Genomic DNA, 24,921 nt, shown 5'->3' on the forward strand with positions numbered 1-24,921 from the left:
GGCGGGGCGGGAGCGCGCGAGGCTTTGTCACGCAGGCGCGATTGCGTGGCGGAGGTGGGGCTGGAGGCCGCCTGGGGATTTTAGGAAGACGGCGCTGCCGCCATTTTGCAAGGTTTTTGGCGCAGAGGCTGGAGAGTTAAGACGGTGGGTTGGCTTCATTGCTCGGCAGAGGGCCTTTGGCTTTAGCAGAGGTAAAGTTTCGGGTGGGATGTGCTGGGCTGAGTGGCATCCCATTCTTTTTAGGGGTCGAAGTCAGGTGTCGGAGAAACGACCGGGTTGGGGCCTCGGCGCCTGGGGTTCCTTCGGACACAACTCGGCCGGTTGGTTTAAAATCGAAGGGTGCGCCCTGGCCGGTGTGGCTCAATGGGTAAAGTGTCGGCCTGCGAACTGAAGGGTCTCAGGTTCGATTCCGGTCAAGGGCACATGCCCGGGTTGTGGGCTCGATCCCCAGTGGGGGACTTGCAGGAGGCAGCCAATCCGTGATTCTCTCTCCTCGTGGATGTTTTTATCTCTCCCTCTTCCTCTCTAAAATCAATAAAAATATATTTTTAAAAAAATTAAAATCGAAGGGTGCGTAGGTGTTATGGTAGATTTAATGTCCTGGGCGGAAAGACTGCGGTTCTGCCACTGACTCCTCCCAGGGGGCCTGGCTGCTCGCCTCGCGGCCCGGGAGGCTCGGCTCCGCCGGGGAGGCGGAAGGCAGGTCGGGAGACCCTGGGGAAGCCGCCTTTCGGGTTTGTGTTGTCGGAGCTCAAGCCCTTCCGGACCCGGGTTTTCCAGGGTGTAACATTAGTTCCTGTCTGTTACGGTGCCAAAGGCCGGCCGTGGGGGCCGGGCGACCGAGGAACTGCGAGTCCACGTCCCGGTGTTTGTTTAGCTGGTGCTTGTGAGGGTAGAAATGTGCAGAGGTTTGTCCTTCGTGCGGCACCGTTTTTCGGTGGAGCATACCATTGTTGCAGCAGATCTGCATTCCTGGCACTTGGCGTTTTACTTGAACAGTATCTTGTGATCCTAGCACTTAGGATTCTTTATTAAGTAGAGGTCGTTTAATAATTCTAGGTAATCTTTCTTTTTTGTGTGTACTCAGGAGGAGCCTTATCCATAGAGTGTGAGTCCAGGATTCTTCTCTTAACCTGAGAAAATATTTCTGAACGTTAGCGGGGGTGGGGAAGAGAGGGACACTTCCTAACAGTAGAACTAAATTTAAAGTAGTGAGCTTGTTTAGAGAAATAAAAATATTTGGTTTTCCTAAGATGCTTATTTGAATTTTAATATTTGCATATTGATAACTTTGGTTATTTGAGAAGTGTGCCTCGTTCGAGGTGAGCTGGTTGTGGCAGACTGATAGTGGATGGGAAAAAATTAAAGCAAACACATAAGTTTTGCAACGATTGCATAATAATGGGCGGTCATAATAATGACTATGTCAATCGCATGTTGTAATTTTGCTTGATGTCATTTAAGAGCGCTTAACCACCTCTGTTTTAAAGAGTTTCTAATGTGGTTAAAATACAATTTTGATAATTGAAGGGTCAAAAGATTTAGAGAGAGGAACTCTTGCATGTTTGAGAAAAAGAAGCTATAACCGGTTTGGCTCTGGATGGAGCGTTGGCCTGCAGACTGAAGGGTCCCAGGTTCGATTCCCGTCAAGGGCATGTACCTTGGTTGCGGGCACATCCCCAGTAGGAGGTGTGCAGGAGGCAGCTGATCCATGTTTCTCACTCTATCCTGCTCCCTTCCTCTCTGGAAAAAAATCAATAAAATTAAAAAAATAAGCTTCATTGATGGCTCTATACTCTCTCTCTCTCTCTCTCTGTCTCTCTCTCTCTCTCTCTCTCTCTCTCTCTCTCTCTCGTTAATCCTCAATGGATATTGTTTCAATTGATTTTGGGGGGGGAGGAGGGGGAGTGGAAGGAAGAGAGGAGAGACAAAAAGTGAGCCTGCAACCAAGGTATATGTGCCCTTGATGGAGAGTCCGCAAGCTGACTCTAAACCACTGGGCCAAACCAGCTAGGGCTGTGGCTCTTTACTTTTTAACACTTACCTTTATTTAGTATCCCGAAGTGTTTCTCTGACTGAAGCTATTTGTATTGCAGAATTTTGCCAAAGCTGCATGACACTTGTAATAGTATTTCCCTTTTTATTAGTCCATATTTAAAAGGAATCATATCAGTAACTTAATTAGCAGATTGGTACTGATTTACTTTAATAAGGTAATGGTACAAATAAAACCAAAAAAAGTTATTCGTTTCTGGCTAGATACTGTTGAAGGCTCGAAGACTGAACCTTGGTTCTTTTTATATTTTTTAAATATTAGGAAGTGTTAGTTGAAGACAAGCACCAAGCTGAGAATTTTTATCCAGAAGAATTGAAAGAAAATCCATTAAGGTCTCACAGTGTGACTCATTATTTAGTCCTAGATCTGTCCTAAGTGTAAAGTTAAAATCATCTGACATGCCAGTGGAATAGTACCCCATGCCTTGGGAAACTGCCTACAAAAGATTTTAGTGCCCGTATGACCCCATGTTCTGGGTATTTATATATAAACTAGAGGCCCGGTGCACAAAAATTTGTGCACTGGGGGGGGGGTCCCTCAGCCCGGCCTGTAGTCTGGGACCCCTCGGGAGATAACGACCTGCTGGCTTAGGCCTGCTCCCCAGTGGCAGAGGGCAGGCCCAATCCCTAGGTGCAGCCCCTGGTCGGGCTCAGAGCAGGGCTGATTGGGGAGTTGGGGCGCCTTCCCCTGTCATGCACAGAGCAGGGCCAATCGGGGTTGGGGCGCTGCCTCCTGTCACACATAGAGCAGGGCCCATCAGGGGGCTTGGGGCTCCATACCCTGTCACGCGCAGAGCAGGGTCAATCAAGGGGTTGGGGAGCTCCCCCCTGTCATGCACAGAGCAGGGCCGATCAGGGGGTTGAGGAGCTCCCCCCTGCCACTCACAGAGTAGGGCCGATCAGGGGGTTGGGGTGCCACCACTGTCACATTCAGGGCAGGGCCGATGGGGAGGTTATGGCTCTACCCCATAACACACAGAGCAGGGCCCGTGGGGGGTGGGGCGCCACCACTGTCACACTCAGGGCAGGGCCGATGGGGAGGCTATGGCTCTACCCCGTCACACACAGAGCAGGGCCCTTTGGGGGGGGGGGAGGTTGGGGCTCCGCACCCTGTCACACACAGAGCAGGGCTGATCAGGGGGTTGAGGCGCCGCACCCTGTCACACACAGAGCCGCAGGGCGATCAGGGGGTTGGGGAGCTCCCCCCTATCAGACACAGAGCAGGGCTGATCAGGGGGTTGGGGCGCCTTCCCCTGTCAGGAACAGAGCAGGGCAGATAGGGAGGTTGTGGCCCCGCCCCCTGTCACACACAGAGCCGCAGGGCGATCAGGGGGTTTGGGCACTGACCCCTGTCACACTGATCCCGGTGCTGGGAGGCATATTACCCTTTTACTATATAGGATAGAGGCCTGGTGCATGGGTGGGGCTGGCTGGTTTGCCCTGAAGGGTGTCCTGGATCAGGGTGGGGGTCCCCACTGGGTGCCTGGCCAGCCTGGGTGAGGGGATGAGGGCTGTTTTCAGGCCGACTGAAGCTCCCAACTGCTCCTTTTTTTCTTTTTCTTTTTTTTTTATTCTGGGCCAGCTTTAGCTCTGGCTCCAGCTCTGAGGCTTCTGCTGCTGAAAGAAGGTATCTGGTTTGTTTCAGTTCTATAATCGAAACAACTGTATAACTCTAGCTCTGAGATCCCGGGCTCACTGAAAGCAGGTTTCTGGGGTTTTGTTTAGCTTCTATATTTGTTACAGTGTTTCTTAAACTGCAGGCTCAGAGGCGGGCAAAGCCGGCGGGGAACGTTGGTTTCCTCCGTCACTGAAGCAAGCAAGCCTCATGTTAGTTTCAAGCTGCCTGGCTGCCGGCTGCCATCTTGGCTGGCAGTTAATTTGCATATCTCGCTGATTAGCCAATGGGAAGGGTAGCGGTCGTACGCCAATTACCATGTTTCTCTTTTATTAGTTAGGATAACATTAATGTATATTATTTTATTTGCTAAACAATCATATATAATCTCCACAACTCACTTGTTTCCGTTAACAGATGCGGCATTCCAAAAGAACTCACTGCCCTCATTGGGATGGTAGAGAGCGCTGGAGCCATGAAAGCTACAGTGGAAGCCACAAACGGAAGAGGAGATCCCACAGTAGTACACAAGAGAACAGACATTGTGAACCACATCACCAGTTTAAAGAATCTGATTGGTAAATTGAACTAGTAGCATTTTAACATTAATAGTTTTAGTGATTTATTATTAACTTATGTAGTTTTCATCTGTCAATTATTTTATAATTCAATCAAATATTCACAAATTATTGAATGCCTATTATATGCTAGACACTATATGTGCTGAGGCTAAAGCTATGAAAAACAGTTTTCCTACCCTTATATCGGTGTATGTCTCTCTGGGAATGGTGGGAACAGTTCAGTTCAGGCTGCCAGTAATGTAGGGTAAGACACAAAAAGTTAATACTGATAATAGGACACTCAGTGCCTTAAACTTGTATATATGAGGGAGATATGTATGTTAGGGTGCTCCTTTAATGTTCAATGGATGAGGGACAGGGAGACTATAACTCCAGATGAAAAAAGCAGTATATGCTATTTGGGTATGTTAAAGTACATTGCGGATTTGTCGCTTAGACTATGTTTAACAGGTTATTTTTGTAGAGAAGGCCAGTAGTGGATATATTTGGGGGTTTTAGAAGTGTGGTTATTATAAAAACCATTCCTTTGTACAGGTAGCAGCCAGTAATTTAGTAAAGGGTCTCAATAAAAATTTCTAATAACGTGTTGTGTTTTAATGTATTATTACTGGTGTAAAATTTGGAGATAATAGAAAATTTAAGGAATTTTAAAGTTCTTAAAAGTTTAAAAAAGGCTAGGTGAGTAGAGTTTCTATCATCCTGTCTTCCATTAATTTTCTTTTCTCATGTGTTTTGTTGGTCCTATGTTTTCTCCTTGTTCTGTGCAGATGTTCCATTGGGACTGTTTACCAGATTGCTTTCTAAATTAGCCAGCTGGGGTTACTTTAAAAAACAGTATGTAATTTTTTTCCTTCTCCGTCCTAAAACAGACTTGTTCTGTAGAACAGCGAGCTTGATGGTAGTGCAGGCTGATCATTCACAGTTATACTGTTATTTGGGAGGAAGGGGGTAGCTTCTGATAGGATTTTAATGACCTGAGCTAATTAATGTATAATAGAAAAGTAACTATACCCTATTATTAATGAAATACAAAATACTCTGTAAGGCTTAACATCATAATAATACTAATCACGCAGGTTTACTATACATTGTTTACGTCGTGATTTCAGTGATAAACTTCATTCATGTTCATAATTAACTACGGAAACATGATACTAAATCCAATTAACCACCAGGCCAGTAGCTTCTTCGACTTTGGCATTGGAGAGGTCTGGTAATTGCTCTCCATAATCTAGAACATTTTACTAGTCTTTTTGAAGATTAATATTTTTAAAAGAGTGTGTTTTATAAAATCTTTTAAAAATGCAGAAAAGTATAAAGAAGGTAACTTGCCATTGTTTGGATATAAATTGTTTCTAATTACTTGTTCTTAAAATATATATACAAATCATGCCTCTGATTATTTTCTGAAAATAGAGTCTAAGGGACATTTTCAGGTTAAAGGGTATAAACTCTTGCTGCATATTAATGTCTTTTTCTTGAAATTTTATACCAACTTATATTCCTTTCCCTCACCACTTTTGGCTATTTTGAAATGCCAAAATGGAGTTCTGTGTGATTTTTGTTAATTTCTAGTGAATTTGTCCACTGTCATATTTATTGACTACTTGAACATTATTTTTTGTATTCTTAGCATATTTTTCTACTAAAATGTATTTTTCTTAATGATTTATGAAAACTTATTGTATGTCAATTATTTTACCTTTTTTATGTATTGCAATTGCAAAGTGGCTTTTCTTTCTAATTTGTCTTTTGGCAGTAGCCTGTCAATTGGTATCCCTTTCTACAAATTTAAATCAGTCAATTATGCACAGTGTATTAGGAAGAGTGAAGTGGCTGTTGTAAATACCACCTTTATATATTGTGGTAAAAATCCTTTAATGTCTTTCTAACACAATATCAATGATTCTCAAACTTTAGTGTGAATAAAATCATCTTGGAGTTATGTTTAAAATGAATATTACAAGATTTAGATTGAGACTGAACCTGGGGCCCAGTGATCTTCATTTTTAATAATTCCATTATTTTATATTGCTGATAACCAACCACCCTTTGATAAGCCCTAAATTTTAAAGTCCTTAGCCTGGCATGCAAGATGTTGGATGGTCTCTTCCCAGTTTATTTAATTCAGGGGTCCTCAAACTTTTTAAACAGGGGGCCAGTTCACTGTCCCTCAGACCGTTGGAGGGCCGGACTATAGTTTAAAAAAAAAAAAACTAGGAACAAATTCCTATGCACACTGCACATACCTTATTTTGAAGTAAAAAACAAAACGGGAACAAATACAATATTTGTATTTGCATGTGGCCCGCGGGCCGTAGTTTGAGGACCCCTGAATTTTAATTGCCTATGTTTCCCTGTGTGAAAATTGCTCTTGCTTGAATTGTCTACTTTTTCCGAGTAATGCATAGACAAACCCACCTCTCTAAGCCATTGTGGCTAGAAGTGCTCTATGAATGTATAAAATGGTAATATCCCATTCTTTTCCATGTCATTTCTCCTTTCCACTTTGTCCAGACCCTGACTTCCCTTTAAGATGTAGCTCTTCCTTTATCATGAAGTCTTCCCTGACCATTTTCAGAAGCTTGAGTGCTTTCCCTTCTATGACCCTCAGCACTCATATGCAACCTTTCAGTATTTCCTGCATTGTTGTGCTTTATTTTTATGTGAGTAATCACAAACAGTCCATTTGTTGGCAGGGCTTATGTATATATTATCTTCTACAGGACCTGTGTGCAAATACAAACAAATGTCAATAGCCTCATTAGTCTTGGCTATTTTGAAGGACTACAGTGGGCATTTAGTGAACATTTTTAGAAATTAAATCTTTTCATCCTGTTCACTCCGCAGAGCTCTATAATTCTATACACTTTGTTTATATACTCTCTAAGCCTTGGTTGTTACAGATTAAAGAGGTCCTCATCTTTTTAGTTTATCCTCATGGTATTACTTCACCTCATGTTTGTTATTCTATAGATTGTTCATGGATTATGAGCAGCTCTAATCTCATGTATTATTCCAGTTAAAGATTATTGGTGTTTTTTTCTGATAGGAAGATTTTGGACTTTTATAGGAAGGATGCCTTTAAGAGAATAGTAAATTCTAGTGAGATCTCTCTGTGATAGATCCAAGCCAACTGATTAGACCCCTGACCTGGGCCCACAGCCTTACCTTAATATCCTGATTTGTTTTTCCAATGGGGAAAACTTAAGACTTTGGGGAAAGGGAAAAGGGGGCTTCTGCATCTCCGTAGCCTGTATGTGATGCCAGTTCTGTTGGGTAGCAATTTTAGAGATGCCTCTCTTTATTTCTGCCTAAACCAGCCCCCTGAGAAAAGAGTAACAGCATATTCTGGGGAAAGTAGAGGGGTTGGTGAGGGCAACCTAGTCAACATCTGTCACTCCGTTGCTTGTCAGGATTATTTTAGCTGATTTGTCTGACTGGGCAGGTGTCCCCTCTCTCCCTCAGTGCTCCATGTGCATCCTCTTGAAGCTTCGCACTCTGTTGAAGAGGACACTCAACCCAGGTAGAGAGGGGGGCGGGAAACTGGGCCAATTGAATCTATGTCCTTTTCTTTCCATCTTATCAAGGCTACTTAACTGGGATACATTGACTTGCTGAGGTCTATGATCTCTGAAATTCCTTACCAAGTTTTGTTTATTCATTGGTGCATTTCTTGGTGAAATAGGGCCCAGATCTTTCGGATTTTCAAAGGGATCTGTAGATTCAGAAGTTAACCACTGTGGCACTAAATGAAGCTGTTTTCTATATAGAATTCTTGTGTGTTTTACTACAAGCAGACATAATAGGATATTAGAAATGCAAAGGGAGTAGGGTGGTGGGTCTCTTGTAATTCTAGGCAAGCAATTACAAGATCCCTTTCTCATTTGAAGGGGATATACTCTAGATGTCTTTGGCACATGAAGCAATCTTTAAAAGCTACTTTTGTCTATTTTTCAAAGGAATGACAGGAAGTTAGAAGTACAAAAAGGAAAGGACATGGGATAGGTGTTGTGTGTGGTAAAATTCGTCCATTTAATCAGTTAGAATGTGTTCTGCAATCCTTGCAAATCATTTTCTTCTAGGGATCTTATCATTTGTAAAATGAAAGGGCTGCAGTACATTTAGGATTCCTTCTAGATCTAATATACCACCTTTTATGAAAGAATTCTCTGTGTGCCAGAGATATTTAAAAATCACATTAAAAGAGAAAGGAATCTTGTGTTGCCTACCCCCAATGGTGTGTGGCTGTGTGAGGAAAAAAAGCTTAGTTGCAGATGCATATGTCATAAATCTGATGCAGTATTGTAAATTTTTGGTTTTAACTTTCTCCAGAAGGCAAAGAGACATTTATCGAGTAAACACTGAACATAGTGGAATGATTTGGCTCAAGCTTTGTTCCTTGATATGAGGTGCTTAACAGCAGTCTATATAATAGAGAAATAGGAACCCATTTGCTTATTGGTTAAAGTAAAATTATTTCTTAAGTTTTATGATAAGTATAAATTCTAATTCATCAATTTGAATTTTTTTCTTTTATTGAGTTAGCTGTTTAAACCAGGAATTCTTGAGAAAAATGTTTTGTTTGAACCACATTACTCTAGAATGAAGAGAATAATTTGAAACCTTCTAATGTGTTTGCAGTCATTATTTAGAAGCAAGATCCTTGAATGAGAGAGATTATCGGGACAGGAGATACATTGATGAATACAGAAATGAGTACTGCGAAAGATACGTTCCTAGGCATTATCACAGAGATGTTGAAAGCAGTTACCGAATTCACTGCAGTAAATCTTCAGTCCGGAGCAGGAGAAGCAGTCCTAAAAGGAAGCATAATAGACACTGTTCAAGTCATCAATCACATTCGGTATGAGTGATTTTGTTTTAATTGGGGTGGATATTTATTTGTGTATAAAGTTCTTAATGAGCCAATAAGTTTAATACTTGAATTATATTGTATATTCTGTTTATATTACTTGAATCCTTAAAGGAAACTTCCAAATGCTCATAACTAATCTGTATTTATTAGTTAGTCCTCATTTGCCCGTATTAATCATTTCATTTCCCATAGACCACATCACAAGTTTGTTGATTTTAATACTAAAAATATTGTTTTTATGTTTTATAATATAATTTTATGAAATAATGAACCCCCATCTTTCATTTTGAATTTTTTTATTTTTTTTTACTTTAAAAGAAATCCCTTTTTTGATTCTTAGAAGCAAATATGGAAAGTTGCACAGGTGAATGCCTAAATGCCCTGTATATTATCATCCCATAGCACACTGCATTATTGTCTGCAGCTAGTTCCATTGAAGTTCTGAAGATAGGTGCTGAATGGGAAATGTATTTTTAAAAACGTGCCCTTTTTTTTTTTAACACTCCGAGTTGTTTGATCAGTAATCTTTGAAATACTGTTTTCCTCTCCAACTTTTCTTCAGTAAAACTAGCTTTGATTAGATTGAACATTGAAATTAACCAGCCATTATTTTTCCCTTTTATTTTAGTTATGTATATTTGAATATATTGCTAAATCATTTCAACTAATCTTGGACATTTTAAAACATTTTTCTGACAAACTAGACATTTCAACTCGCAGCATATGCTATTTTATAGCAAGAGATTAATAGAACATGACATTGCATTCTTTAATTTCAGACTTCAATTAAATCAGTATTTTAAAGAGACAATTGTGTTGTTTTTTTCTATTGCCACTTTAAGTATCTTATCTGAAAATCTGTTCCTTGCCATGTTTTTCTTCTGTAACATAAACTGTGCCCTGTGAATTTCTGGGGACTGAATTTGAAATTGCTCCTGCCAACTGTTCGTGGCCTGGTGCTTATCTGAATGCCTGAATATCTCCCCGCTGAATGAAATGAATTGCGTATTCTGCCCTGAATTCACTCTGATATATTGATTGGCTGGACGATCTTGGTGCTGCCCACTTGCCGTTCCAGAAGAGCCACCGAAGGAAAAGATCCAGGAGTATAGAGGATGATGAGGAGGGTCACCTGATCTGTCAAAGTGGAGACGTTCTAAGAGCAAGATGTATAGAATATTTTTCAACACTTTTTAAACTTTGCAGACAGAATAATCTTTTTAAGAATAGATTGTCAGCGGGGGGCTAAAGAATTCTTCATTGCTTCTTTGTTTTTTGGTGGTTTTTTTTTTCTTGGTGGGTTTGTTATTTTGCATTTCTTTTCTATAGTATTTAAATATTTCTACTCTAAAGCTCCAAAATAATCAGTGAAATGTGAGATTAGATCAAGAAAGATAGCTCTATTTAATTGTCTTTGTAGCAGCTGAAAATAAAATAATTTGAGTGCTGAAACCTTAGTTATGCTTTGATAGAGAATCATTTGAAAGTATTCCACACTTAAGCATTCATTGTTTAAATAACTAGATGATTAGTACTCAGGTTCTTATACTAACTCTTTCTTCCCCCTCACTTTAGATGAAATCGTGGACACTTTGGGTGAAGGGGCCTTTGGCAAAGTTGTAGAATGCATTGATCATGGCATGTAAGTTTGGTTTTTTTCTTTCTTGCGCATTCTGATGCTTTTGGTGAGGAAGGATCCATAATGATGAAGTGATGTTTTAAGTGATAGTCCCATATTTTCTTAATGTATAAATATTCAAAATTTCTTGAACTATGTGCATGATTTACTTACCATGAGTGTGAATTTTGATCAAGAATGCTTACAAATTCTGTGAGATGGAGTTGATTGATATTAAAGTGCATGTTCAGGTGAAGAGAGTTTCCCAGAACTTAGGCCCTTAGTGCTGTATAAGAAATTCAGAGTGCTTTACTTTACTTTTGAATTGCAGAGATAATAAAGCATGTCTCATTTTGGTTCAAAAACCTTTATTCCCAAAGTTTTCATGTTAGAGTTAAATTCTTAAACTATAAAGACACTAGGGGCCCAGTGCACGAATATTTGCACCTTGAAAGGAACTGTGGCCCGTGAGGCTGCAGTGGGCACAGGAGCCCATCCTCTGCACCCCCATCCGGCCCCTCCCGCTGCAGCCCCAGTCTCCTGTCTACCAGCAGGCCTGCTCCCACCGCCACTGCTCCCACATGCTGATGGCACCAGCCCCACTCACACTGGCTGAAAGCGCGGAGCAATTGGGGCCAGCACCAGCATAGGGTGCAAGTGGGCCAGCAGCCAGTGCGAGAGACGGCTGCTGGCTCCAATTGCCCCTCAGGAGCAGGGGGAGGTAGAGAAGCCCTGAGGGGCGATCAGGGCCTGCAGCTGCCGCTCATACCCGATGATGGCACCGGGGGAGCTGGCGCCCGCAGCAGGTGTGAGTGCAGGGTGGGACCTCAGTGCGCGAGCAAAGAATTTTCAATAGCCGCCAGAGGCTCGCCCCAATGACAGCAACCAGCCGTCCTGCCTTGGTCTAGCGCCCCCGCTCACCTGCTTCACCATCCTGCCGTGGCTGACACCCACCATGTTCCACATGCGACCCCTGGTGGTCAGCGCACATCATAGCGACCGGTTGTTCGGTTCCACCATTTGGTCTATTTGCATATTAGGGTTTGATACAGAGATAGAGATAGATTGATTGATTATATTAAAGCCTACGGAATGTGATTTGCCCCTCTCTGCCTCATTTTAACACATTGTGTACCACATAGAAATCTCTTAAGACATACGCCAGGGACCGCACGTTTTTGGGCAAACTGCACGTTATTTAAATCATCATAATGCACTTTAGGTGTTGTTTTTCAATAATTATAACATCTTTATTTACAAAAACAATTAAAGTTCCTAGTACTTTTTTAATGTATGGCACTGCGTAAAACATTTTCCTCTATGAAGAGAGACCAAACAAAATTTACATAAGTATCTAGATTCGCTCCTTTTTCCATGGGCATGAAAAACGAGAACACTCGTGAGTGGTCCTTAACAGATGGCGCGCGAAACACGAGAAAACTCCTGAGCGGTACGAAATGTGTTAACATTGTCCTTCAGGACCTCTGTTCTGTGGTTTGCAATCGATTTTGTAAGTGAACTTCTTAAGATAATTTAGTGAAACTGCATGTTTCTAAATTGACCCCTAAAATTATCTCTTTAAATGACTTTGAGGGAATCTAAATGCTATAACAACTTGATACCTACCACCATCCATGAACAGACCCTTCTTTAGCCCCTGGAAATGTTTTATCCTTGAACTTATTTTCTTTCCCCTTGCACACAGAACATTATTCTAAATATTTTTTATTATCACCCTATCTTCTTGGCAACAAAAATCTGAACATGAATTGAAATTTTTAAAAAATATATATTTTATTGATTTTTTTGCAGAGAGGAAGGGAGAGGAATAGAGAGTTAGAAACATTGATGAGAGAGAAACATCGATCAGCTGCCTCCTGCACACCTCCCACTGGGGATGTGCCGCAACCAAGGTACATGCCCTTGACCGGAATCGAACCTGGGACCCCTCAGTCTGCAGGCCGACGCTCTATCCACTGAGCCAAACCGGCCAGGGCGAAATTTTTAAATATTTTAAAATATCTTCAGACTATATGCTTCATCCACAATCGCCAAATGTGAACATTTTACAGTATTTCCTTTATATATTATATTACATTTTCAAATTTTGCCAGCTGATCTACAGAGTTCATTCAGATTTTATCAACTGTCCTCTTAATGTCTTTTTAAAAATTTTTGAGACTACAAGACTCTTATCTAACCAACATAATCCAATCAATAGTATTTAAAGTTGAGATATGTGCCAAAATAATGTTTAATGATTTATTAGCCCTTAGCTGGTTTCACTCAATGGATAGACCGTCAGTCGGCCTGCGGACTGAAGTGTCCCAGGTTCAATTCCAGTTAAGGGCTCATGCCCGGGTTGCAGGCTCGATCCCCAATAGGGGCGTGCAGCAGGCAGCTGATCAATGATTCCATCTCATCATTGATGTTTCTATCTCTCTTTCCCTCTCCCTTCCTCTCTGAAATCAATAAAAAGTATATTTAAAATAATAATAATAAATTTTAATGATTTATCAGCCTACAACGTCATTGGGACTCTGTGGAAAGCAGTGAATTGGAAACCACCAAACTTGGGAAAAGGTTTGTGCCTAGACGATAGAAAAATTTGCCTCAAAGGGTTTTTTATAGTCTAAGGCACATGTCTTAATCTAATTAATTAGGGGCACATGGGGTTTTCTGCCGGGAGCCGGTCCATCCTTGCTGTTTCAAGGGACCTGGCATATATGGCATACGGTTCTTAATGTGTTTGCTCACCTTCTTGGCGCTGTGTTTTAACCAAGGTCACCTCTCCGAGAAAGGTTGTTTCCCCAGGTAGGGATTTTTCCCTGAAGTTAGGGAGGGGATGAAACTCCTTAACTAAGTGCCAGGCGGGTAGTTAATCAATTTAACTACAAACAATCATGCTTAAGCTACATAATCTTTACTCCCTGGAATGGAGATAAGAAACGCCCTAACCTTTGTAATAGAGATTGACAGGATTAAAATGAACTGGTATAAATACAGATGTAACAAGACAGCAAGACACAGGGCTTGGAAGACAGGACCAAGAGAGACAGAGCCTAGGCACAGAACCTACACAGAACGTTCTCTAGAGACAGAAGAACTTCGCTGGCGAGAGCATGCCGGAGGATCCTGGACAGGGACGGGCCTCGGAGCCTGGAGGCGGAGCCTGGCGAGAGAGCATGGCAGGGGATCCTGGACTGAACCTGACTGCGGAGATTGGCAGAAGAGCCTGACTAGAACCTGGTGACTGAACCTGACTGGAGAACCTGAGCAGAACCTCTCTGGAGATCGAGACCAGAACTTGGCTGGAGATCCTGGCTAGGCTGCTGATCAACTGAACGCTGTCTCCGTGTCATTCCTTCTTCGCCGACTCCGTCTACTTCGGGAACCCCTGGACCCGCTGGGGCTGGACCCCGGCAGTTTTCCTTTCTCATGTAAATTAGTAGAGCTTGAGTTCTGGCTCATCATCTGGATGATCAGACTTACAAAAGAGAACAAAAGAAAGTTGAAGATTTGGAAATCCATTTCCTCACATCACTCCTGACTCTACTTAAGAAGTTATAGGTGCCCCAATTTGAATCTCACTGCTCTGTACTATAGCTAATTCAGCCTGTTAGTACTAGTGAATGTGCTGAACATATTCTTGACTTCATGGTTCATTGATGGTGTCTGTTTGGCCAAATGTTCCGTTTCCCTACTAATTCTGACAAACAGGTTTAGGGATATATCACCTCTTCTCTGAGGAAGTCTAAGCTCCCTTAACCCCCAGTGGTTTGGCTCTACCTCCTCTACTCCATTGTACCTCATACCAAGCACTTCTAACCTTACCATAAGTTGGTCATATCTCTTTTCCTTTGGGCTATTGGGTACACATGGACAAGTCCTGCCTTTTTCATCATTAACACATACCTGTACATTATCTGGCACAGAGTGTGTCAAGCCTAGTAATGAGCAAATGATTTCAGCAGTAGCATATTCTATTTGAGGTTTATTGTTTCATTAATGTTTGTATAAAAAGATGTTTTATGGAATCTGGTATTATATTTTAGAAAAAATAGTATTAGAGTAAGTGATACTTAATAAGATTATGCTTTAGAGGCTGCATGTTTTCATCCTGCTTCTCTACATTTACCATTTCATCTTAACTTTTTTTTTTTAAGGGATGGCATACATGTAGCAGTGAAAATCGTTAAAAATGTAGGTCGATACCGTGAAGCAGCTCGCTCAGAAATCCAAGTATTGGAGCACTTAAATACTACTGACCCCAACAGTGTTTTGTAAGTATAAACGTGAAGTATGATCCATCATGTTATATAAAATAATCAGAATTCTGTGAACTGAATTATTTTTATTTTTATCTATTTTAGCCGATGCGTCCAGATGCTAGAATGGTTTGATCACCATGGTCATGTTTGTATTGTATTTGAATTGCTGGGACTTAGTACCTATGATTTCATTAAAGAAAATAGCTTTCTACCATTTCAAATTGACCACATCAGGCAGATGGCTTATCAGATCTGCCAATCAATAAATTGTAAGTATACTTGATAAATCCTTAAACATCAGAATTTTTAAAAAATATTTTTATTTATTTCAGAAAGGAAGGGAGAGGGAAAGAGAGATAGAAACATCAATGATGAGAATCATTGATCGGCTGCCTCCAGCATGCCCCCTACTGGGGATTGAGCCTGCAACCCGGGCATTTGCCCTTGACTGGAATTGAACCTGGGACCCATCAGTCCGCAGGCCGACACTCTATCCACTGAGCCAAACTGGCTAGGGCTAAACATCAGAATTTTAAAGTTTTTGTTACACAAGCAGTCACTAAAACTGCGTATTGTTAAGATAAAACCCTTCTTGACCCCTGTATCCACTACTAATTCTTTTTTCTCCCCGATACAGATTAAATTTGTAAGTGAAACTAATAATGTGTTTTTATTCTCTTGTAGTTTTGCATCATAATAAGTTAACTCATACAGATCTGAAGCCTGAAAATATTTTATTTGTGAAGTCTGACTATGTAGTCAAATATAATTCTAAAATGGTAAGTTAAAACTTGTTTTAATTTTAGTGGTTCTTTTAAAAATAATTTAGCTTGTTGATCATTGGATGAGGAATTTCACTTCTGAGGCTTATTCTTATATTAACCCGAAAAACATATCTTTCTTCGCCTTTATCATGGGGCTATGTTGAAATTCCAAAAAGATAATGCAAGCCTTTGTATAGTGCTATAAAAGATTTCATATCTTTATTGATCTTCATGTTTACTCAACTGTCTGTCTCTAGAAACGTGATGAACGCACACTGAAAAACACAGATATCAAAGTTGTTGACTTTGGAAGTGCAACATACGATGATGAACATCATAGTACTTTGGTATCTACACGGCATTACAGAGCTCCAGAGGTCATTTTGGGTTAGTAGACAGCAGACTTCCTGATACTGTAATTGAAGAAGAGGTTTTTGTTCTTTAAGCTTTGCCAGGGGGTGGGGTGATGCACTATACAGGAAATGCTTTGCTATTTTCATAAAAAGAATCGGAATTACTGTAAATATTTTTCCTAAGTGGGAAAAATATGATACCATGTGTGAAGACACTTCAGGTGGTGGTTATTTTTGAGCAAGTTAATCCTCTGAGATTATAAGGACAGGCTGTATTGGCTAAGTACATCACAGCAATGTGATTTTGAAGTGATATATCTATTTTTGTTTCATCAAAGCATGGTGCTGGTAATAATGCTAATTTGGTTAGCAGACATCTAAATGTAGGGTGAAGGAAAGCCAAGAGGAAAAGAAAGAGCTAGCATAAAAGAGAACTTCTTTGAAAGCCTTTCACATGATAAAGGCTGGAAAATAAAATGAGTTAAGGAGCCGGTTTAAAGTAATGGAATTCAGTAAGGGAGTATGCATCAAAATGGAAAAGTTAGAGACCAGGTTATGCTAATAGAGCTGGGAATTCAGGGATGTATTTGGGGGCTTGGAGATAGTGGGGAAAGTTCAGATCAGGTGCTTTGGGGAGTTACTTAAATGGAATAAGTGTATAACTTGGCCATAAGTAAGGTCCAACTGCGGTTAGATAGTAAAATATTTTTTAGAGCTCAGAAGGGGGTAAATTCCTGGCTTTTATCAACTTAAATTCAGAATTTTCCCCACATTAAAATGTGGGGAGGACGCAAAACAATTGACGTTTCTTTGTTATGTACAACAGTGGTGTGTCTTACACTTAATGGCCTCCTAGCTTGGATAAAATACAGTAGTTTTCAGTAATAATGACGTTCCAAGTGTGGCCAGGATAGGGATAGTTGGTATAAATTCAAAATTGTATTACTGACCTTGACAAAAGAGACCACATTGGGAGATTAGAAGGGTCCTCTATGTGTTTGTGGAGTGTTTATCCTGAGGATTAAGGCAGAATTAGGTAGGAGAGGAAGATGTAGTCAGGTGCCACAATTGAGGTCAGTTAATCTCAGGTTTGGGGTGTTTGGTAATAAATTTGAGAGAGATTAGTGAAAGAGAATGTTGTAGAATTCCAAAGAGTATGAGAACTGACACATCAGAATAGGATGATTTAGAGCAGTGTGCTGCAGTTACAGTCACCTGGGGTAAAAAACTTTCATCTTAAGTCCAAGCTCTATTATTTGCAGATGTTGTATGGGCATATAAGTAGAAATCAGGCTCCATTATCCATTTCTTCAAGTGATATGCATTGTCAGGGTTAACAAAAATGATTAAATCATAGTCAAGGCCCTTGAATGTATTATTTCTCTTCCTTTACCTTTAAATTCAGTGATGTTACTAAAAGTACTTGAAATGTCTTTTAAAGTAGGTTTTATTTATACATTATTGTTTACTAATTATTTGATCTTTAACGGATTAAAATATCTGTATGGCTTATTCTTTTCATCTCCTTTCCAATTAAATATAGACAAGAAGTTTGAGTATTTTCTTTCCAAAATAGTATTGCCATTTGAGAATCCTGAAGGAGAAAGTATATGTGATCATGTATAGACAGCTTGAAAGTACATATATAGGTCCCTCTCTATGTGAACTTTAAATGACTTGATATATATAATCGTGATTATAGGTGAAACTGCATATAATATTCATTATGATTCGTATATAATTTATGTCAAACTATATTATTTCTTTAATGGAAGAAGTAAACTCAGGCATCAAGCTTATGATAATTGATAAGGGCTTAATAATTGTATTCTGAGGATAAATATCGAATTATATTTGCATTAATAAAATGTAAAATTTCCTGGAACAACCATGAACTGGTGTAATAGTACTCCCATTGCACAAGTAATTCAGAGATTATGGAATATTTCCACAAATTGGTAGTTATACTTGGGAAATATTTTCTAGTCCCTCTCATATTAAATGCCCTTCCCCCGGGTTAAATGCTATAATTTGATATCAGGATATGGAGGACTAAGAACATACAGAATAATATTTGATATAAAATTTAAAATGTAGCCTTGGCCATTGTGGTTCAGTTGTTTGGAATGTTGTTCCATGCACCGAAGGATCATGGGTTCAGTTCCTGGCAAGGGAACATACCCAGGTTCTGGGTTCGAGCCCTGTTGGGTGGCGTATGGGAGGCAAATGATTGATAACTCTCACATCGATGTTTCTCCCTCCCTCCCTTTCCCTCTCCTCACCCCACCTTCCATCTCTCTAAAATCAATAAAAACATGTCTTCGGGTGAGGATTAAAAAGTAAAACTCAAAATATAAACCCTGAACTTACTGTCATATTCTCCCAAAGGAGCTATATAAAGAGAGTACTCATCTACAGAAGGATCTAGTAAATTGGCAATTAAAAATTATTACATAATAAAATTTTTGTTTTTGTTTTTAAATAGCTTTAGGTTGGTCTCAGCCTTGTGATGTTTGGAGCATAGGTTGCATTCTTATTGAATATTACCTTGGTTTCACAGTCTTTCAGGTACGTATTTAATAAATATTATTAAGTTTTAAAGGCATGTAAAATTTGGCTTCCATGTGAAAAGTTGCCATAGTGCCATTCTTAAGATTAAAACTTATATATGCAAAATGGTTATCCTTCTCTAAAACCATAGTTGAATGAAAAACTACTCTTAGTGAATGGTCAGTTCACTTTACATATTATTGGAATTTTTAACAGATGTTCATACTGTCTTATGTTTCCATTTTTTGTTACAGATAATCATAAATTTATATTGGTGCTACTGTGGCCAGTTTTAATTCAGTTCTGGTTGCATTGACTAACCTATGGCTTTATTTTTTCTTAAAAAATATATATATTGATTGATTTCAAGCAGAAAGGGAGAGGGAGAGGGGGAGAGGAAACATCAATGATGAGAGAGAGTCATTGATCGGCTGCCTCCTGCACACCCCACACTGGGGATCAAGCTTAAAACGTGGGCATGTGCCCTGATTGGGAATTAAACTATGACCTCCTGGTTCATAGGTCAGCGCTCAACCACTGAGCCATGCCAGGCAACAAGGCACTTTTTTATATAAAAGAATTCCGGAACAATAGTTGTATTTTATTAAGCATCTGTTACACTCTTGGCTTCATAAAGATAAAAGACAATATCTATTCTAGGAAATCATACAAGAGAGAGACATGAGGAAACTTACAGTATAATGTGGTATTTGCTGTAATGGATCAATGTAGAAAGTATAGTTGGATCCAGGAAAAGGGAACAGTTAAATTTTCTTAGAGAAGGCATCATTAAAGGAGTAGGGAGTTTTAGCCATTGTTAGAGGAAGCGTAGGAGTTTGTCAGAAAACTAGAGTGTGAGGGTCGTGTCAGGAAAAGAAATAATATCTTTTTAATTATTTTTTTAAATGTTTTTAAACAGGGAGGGAGGGAGCGAGGGAGGGAGGGAGGGAGATAGAAACATCAGTGATGAGAAAGAATCATCGATCTGTTGCCTCCACACGCCCTGCTGAGGATTGGGCCCACAACCCGGGCATGTGGCCTGATCGGGAATCAAACCGAGACCTCCTGGTTCATGAGTTGACACTCAACCACTGAGGCACACTGGCCAGGCAAAGAAATAGTATCTTGAATGGGTACTAGTTTAAAGGAACATATTCTTGTGAGGGAAGAATAAATGGTGCATCAGTCTTGCATAAATAGAAAAATTGTGACAGTAGGCAAGGACTGATTGATTCATAATGGATTTATTCTCCATAAAAAGGTATTTGTTTTATCTTAGAAGTAGCAGTGATTCTCAACCTTCCTAATGCTGCGACCCTTTAATACAGTTCCTCATGTTGTGGTGATGCCCAACAATAAAATTATTTTCGTTGCTACTTCATAATTGTAATTTTGCTACTGTTATGAATCGTAATGTAAATATTTGATATGCTATATGTGTTTTCAGATGGTCACGACCCACAGGTTGAGAACCACTGATGAGTGATTTACAGATGTAGGCTGGTTTAAAATGAAAATGATTTTATGAGGTTGCCATTTGGCCTTTATTTGGAGATTACTACCAAAAAAGCCCAGGAGGGATAATGTGTCCCTTTTATGAAAACTTTTACTTGTTTAAGTTGTGATGTGGTCAGGGTGTTAGGGCGTTCTGTTTTGTGGTTGTGGGGAGGGGAAGGGAGTTCACGAGATTCTGGCTCATAATAAGGTTGAAGTTACATCAAATAGGGTGAGGAGAAGCTATGATGAGTTTAGACTTGGGTAGCTATTGCAGGGTGTATGTGCTCACTGCTTCTGTTTAATCCATAGAGATACTGTTAAAATTACTCTGAGTTTATAGACAAGCTTGATATCTAGAATCACGATTATTGGTTAGTTCAAGGTGGTAGTGTCTGGTTTTATGGTAATAAATGATAGGGTCAAGAAAAAGTTAAGCAGAATACATGCTGTCTTTGTAATGAGTTTGTAATTTAAATTACAGAGGTCTTAAGTGAAGTGCAGATTATTTTTTTTTAATTCTTTATTGTTCAGATTATTACATTTGTTCCTCTTTTTTTCCCCCACAACTCCCCTCCACCCAGTTCCCACCCTACCCTCCGCCCTTACTCCCCACCCACTGTCCTCATTCATAGGTGCAGGATTTTTGTCCAGTCTCTTCCCGCATCCCCCACACCCCTCTCCCACCCCCCCCCAAGAATAGTCCACTCCCTTTCTATGCCCCTGATTCTATTATAATCACCAGTTTATTCTGTTCATCAAATTATGTATTCCCTTGATTTTTTAGATTCACTTTTTGATAGATGTGTATTTGTTGTTCATAATTTGTATCTTTACCTTTTTCTTCTTCTTCCTCTTCTTAAAGGATACCTTTCAGCATTTGATATAATACTGGTTTGGTGGTAATGAACTCCTTTAGCTTTTTCTTATCTGTGAAGTTCTTTATCTGACCTTCAATTCTTTGCTGGATAAAGTAATCTTGGTTGTAGGTTCTTGGCATTCATCACTTTGAATATTTCTTGCCATTCCCTTCTGGCCTGCATAGTTTCTGTTGAGAAATCAGCTGACAGTCGTATGGGTACTCCCTTGTAGGTAACTGACTTTCTTTCTCTTGCTGCTTTTAAGAGTCTCTCTTTGTCTTTTGCTCTTGGCATTTTAATTATGGTGTGTCTTGGTGTGGTCCTCTTTGGATTCCTTTCGTTTGGGGTTCTTTGAAATGCAGATTATTAACATTGGTTTGAGATAAGGTTTATATTCGATTTCACCTTACAACATACTCTTCAACTAAGGAACTTCATTAAAATGTGGAGCTATTATGTTTATTCCTGTCTTAAATTAAGTACTTAATGTTTTGAAAGCAGTGTGCCAGGCACAACAGTTGATAGATTTTAAAAAAGCGTTACACACCACCTCTGCTTTCAGAACAAGGGTTGGCAAACTATATCCTGCCTGATGCCTTCTTTAAAACACAAAAAAGAATATGCAGTTGTGACAATCCACACCTAAAATATGTACTATGTGGTCTGTTACAGGAAAAGTTTGCCAATTTCTGCTCTAGAAACATCACATTTTAACTGTGACATTTTTCTCTGTACTACTTCAGTAAGAGCTCTGCTAATGTATAGTTTAAGAATGAGTTTTTACTTGGGTTCATAGCTCAACTTTCCTCATTTCTGAGCTCTGTGACTTTGAGCTAGTATGTTTACCTCTTTGAAATTCATATTCCCATATACCAGCTCAGGATTGTTGTAAGAATTATTGGGACTATATTTTTATTGCCTAGTGTGAGTAAGTGTTATTAATATATTGCTATTCATTGGGTAATGGAGGTTAATTTTGGTTAAGCAACTGCTTAAATTAAGGACACAGTATTTTTTGATAATGTTCCCCAGTAATTCCTCAGTTAAAAACAGTGCAGGAGATACAAATAAATAAGAAAACTGATCAATTTACTTTAAACAAATTATGCCTCTCTGCAATACAGAGCCATACAGGTTCATTTCAGAAAGACTGTTTTTTTGGGTTTGCACCAGATAATACAACTCTTTTGGTATTGTTCCCTATTTGAAGGAGAGTGTAATGTAAATTGTATAAACTCTAATTTAGTCCTTTTATGTCAGTACTATTTTCTTATGGTTTTCTTTCTTGTGCATACACAGAAATGAAAAATGCTAAATATTTTCCCCTACGTTTTTCAGACTCATGACAGTAAAGAGCACCTGGCAATGATGGAAAGAATATTAGGACCTATACCAACACACATGATTCAGAAAACAAGGTATGCTTTAAGATTAAAGACCTTTGTTGAGTACATGCAATAGCCTATATTCAAACTACAGAAAAACTCAACTTCATGGTTATTGCTTTTTCCAAGGATTGCATATTTTGAAGTTTTCATAAAGTTTTTAAAAAGTAATGACAGTATTTACCTGTGATCTAGTAAACAGAGTGGTGGTTTTGACACTGAAGATTACCTCTGCATAATTGTTTTCCTAACTTTATATACAAATAATAAATAGAGTAGTAAAAGAGCCTGATTTTGGAGTCATATCTGTTAGAATTCTATACTGGTGCTAAGTCAGCTATATGTCCTTACACAAGGCACTATAGTGAGTTTCAAACACAGCTGTACCTCAGAAGTCATCCATGGAGTTCTTCAAAGATTTCCAGCCCCACTTCAATACGGAAATCAGAATTTATAAGAATGGATCCAGAGGCTTCTGTTTTTAAAGCTGGTGGTGGTCTCTGTGTACAAGATTACGGAAGTATTCTATGAGCTGTCTGATACATAATTATTGTTAAGATTTTAAGAAATATATACCTTGAGATGCTTATACTTTCATCTGTTCTGGTGTAGGCAGGGTAAACATGGGGGTCTTTTGTTATTTTTACTAATCCAGATTTCTTCCTATAGAAAACGCAAGTATTTTCACCATAACCAGCTAGATTGGGATGAACATAGTTCTGCTGGTAGATACGTTAGGAGACGCTGCAAACCATTAAAGGTAAAAGAAAAAAATGGTTTAAAAGTTTAAAAAATGTTTCAGCTATTTTTAAATATCTTTCTAAAAGAAACATTTTTCCCCCCACAGGAATTTATGCTTTGTCATGATGAAGAACACGAGAAACTGTTTGACCTGGTTCGAAGAATGTTAGAGTATGATCCAGTGAAAAGAATTACCTTAGATGAAGCATTGCAGCATCCCTTTTTTGACTTATTAAAAAACAAATGAAAAGGAAATCAGTGGTCTTAACTGTATACTTCTCTAGCAGAGATTACTTAAGACTGTGTCTGTCAACTCTAAACATTCTAATATTTTTGTAAGCATTAAATTATTTTGTACAGTTAAGTGTAAATACGCTATGTTTTGTATCAATAGCATAATTATCTTGTTAAGCAAGTATGGTCTTGATAGTGAATGAAATATAAAAGTTAATTTTTCTTTTTGAGATTAACATTTTTAAAGACCTTTGACTATCTTTTGTGTCCAGTGATAAATGTGATTGATCTTATCTTTTATACATGGAGGCAGGCTTTTAAAGTTTTGTTTTGTGTGTGTGTGTGTTTTTTTTGTTTTTTTTTTGTTTTTGTTTTTTTGAGTAAAAGGAAATCTTGACTACTTTATTCTTAATGAATGAATATTCTTTACCTCAAATTCGGAACTTTTCTTATATTTAAAAGTTTTTCCTGTATTGTTCAACAAGTAATAAGTATTAATTACTCTATGTAGCCAGGTATTGGAAATCAGAACCCATAGGAAATGTTTATTCTTAGCATTTTATTATAAGTATTGTGTTTGTCTCCGTGGGAGATGTTAGTAGTATTAAACCATCCAGTTTGTCTATTATGATAGGTTTTTAAAAAAAACCACATACATACTTCCTCTAAGATTAAAATCTTAACTAGAAAGTCAGCTTGAAAGTCCTGTTTTCCAGTAGCTATTTAGTGAGTCACAAACATAGAAACCGGAATTCTGAAGACTGAGGTGCTAGTTTTTAATGCCAAATCTTGAGGAGTCTTGAAAATGTCTCACATCTGTTTCCTTATCAAATGAGGTAAATATTTAAACCTCAGCCTATGAGAATTGAGGTTATTATTAAGCAATATATAGTTGTGTTGATCTCTACTAGAGAAAAGGAATTATTTGATTGGAAAACATTTGGAGAAGAAATGCAGAAATTTCTAGACCCTGATTGGTGGTTTAACATGGTGAACTTTTTATTTGACTATAGGTATTTTTTCTTACTATTACCTGTTTTCCACATTAAAACTACATAGTAAACGTTACTTAATTTAGTAAAACAAAAACTATTGGTTCTGTTCAATCTGCCAGATAGAAATATTTTTTATTGTAGAATTTATAATTGATTGTTGAGATGCAGGTTGTTTTTTGTTAAAAGTATCCCCATTTTGTAAGTGTGTTACACAGAGATTGGAGTTTCACCTGTTCGTATATTTTCAACAAAATGCATGGAATTTTCTTGTATGACAAATATTGAAACAGGGCTTGGTTCCCTACATTATTCACAGGGGGCATTTGCCAGTATAATAAGGTTATATTCTTAAAGTTGACTAGGCATTTAAGAAAGCTGAAATAAATTTTACTACAAAATCACTCCATAAATTATGTTTAGGCCTCTGATGCCATCTACATATAATGAATGTAGATGCACTGAATAGTTGCATTGTATTATATGTGATAAGGTTTTTCTTAAAGGAACATTAGATGTAACGAAAAGA

General features: G+C 38.9%; 1 protein-coding gene across 7 annotated transcripts; it reads left to right on the top strand.

Moving 5' to 3' along the window:
* On the top strand, nucleotides 1-24,796 carry CLK4 (CDC like kinase 4). Of its 7 annotated transcripts, none has more exons than XM_059698121.1 (14): nucleotides 1-144; nucleotides 4,088-4,248; nucleotides 5,019-5,085; nucleotides 8,896-9,118; nucleotides 10,209-10,299; nucleotides 10,706-10,772; nucleotides 14,915-15,031; nucleotides 15,122-15,288; nucleotides 15,704-15,798; nucleotides 16,041-16,170; nucleotides 18,622-18,704; nucleotides 22,379-22,458; nucleotides 23,095-23,185; nucleotides 23,273-24,796. In XM_059698121.1, the coding sequence occupies exons 2-14, from the start codon at nucleotides 4,125-4,127 to the stop codon at nucleotides 23,411-23,413; spliced, it is 1,476 nt and encodes a 491-aa protein (XP_059554104.1). In that variant the 5' UTR covers nucleotides 1-144; nucleotides 4,088-4,124; the 3' UTR covers nucleotides 23,414-24,796. The 7 variants fall into 7 exon arrangements, with proteins under 7 accessions (XP_059554104.1, XP_059554107.1, XP_059554102.1 ...); XM_059698119.1 differs by having other exon boundaries at nucleotides 36-191; XM_059698122.1 differs by lacking the exon at nucleotides 5,019-5,085 and adding an exon at nucleotides 7,720-7,777 and having other exon boundaries at nucleotides 36-191.
* Nucleotides 24,797-24,921: the final 125 nt, after the last annotated feature.

The sequence above is a fragment of the Myotis daubentonii genome, chromosome 5, assembly GCF_963259705.1.
Source record: "Myotis daubentonii chromosome 5, mMyoDau2.1, whole genome shotgun sequence".
Lineage (NCBI taxonomy): Eukaryota > Metazoa > Chordata > Mammalia > Chiroptera > Vespertilionidae > Myotis > Myotis daubentonii.

What these genes read in the sequence shown, in the direction of transcription:
- CLK4 (XM_059698121.1), top strand. Translation starts at nt 4,125, where the DNA reads ATGGTAGAGAGCGCTGGAGCCATGAAAGCTACAGTGGAAGCCACAAAC. An exon ending in CAGTTTAAAGAATCTGATTG is followed by an intron (nt 4,249 to 5,018) that starts GTAAATTGAACT and finishes TGTTCTGTGCAG; the next exon opens with ATGTTCCATTGGGACTGTTT. An exon ending in GACGCTGCAAACCATTAAAG is followed by an intron (nt 23,186 to 23,272) that starts GTAAAAGAAAAA and finishes TTCCCCCCACAG; the next exon opens with GAATTTATGCTTTGTCATGA.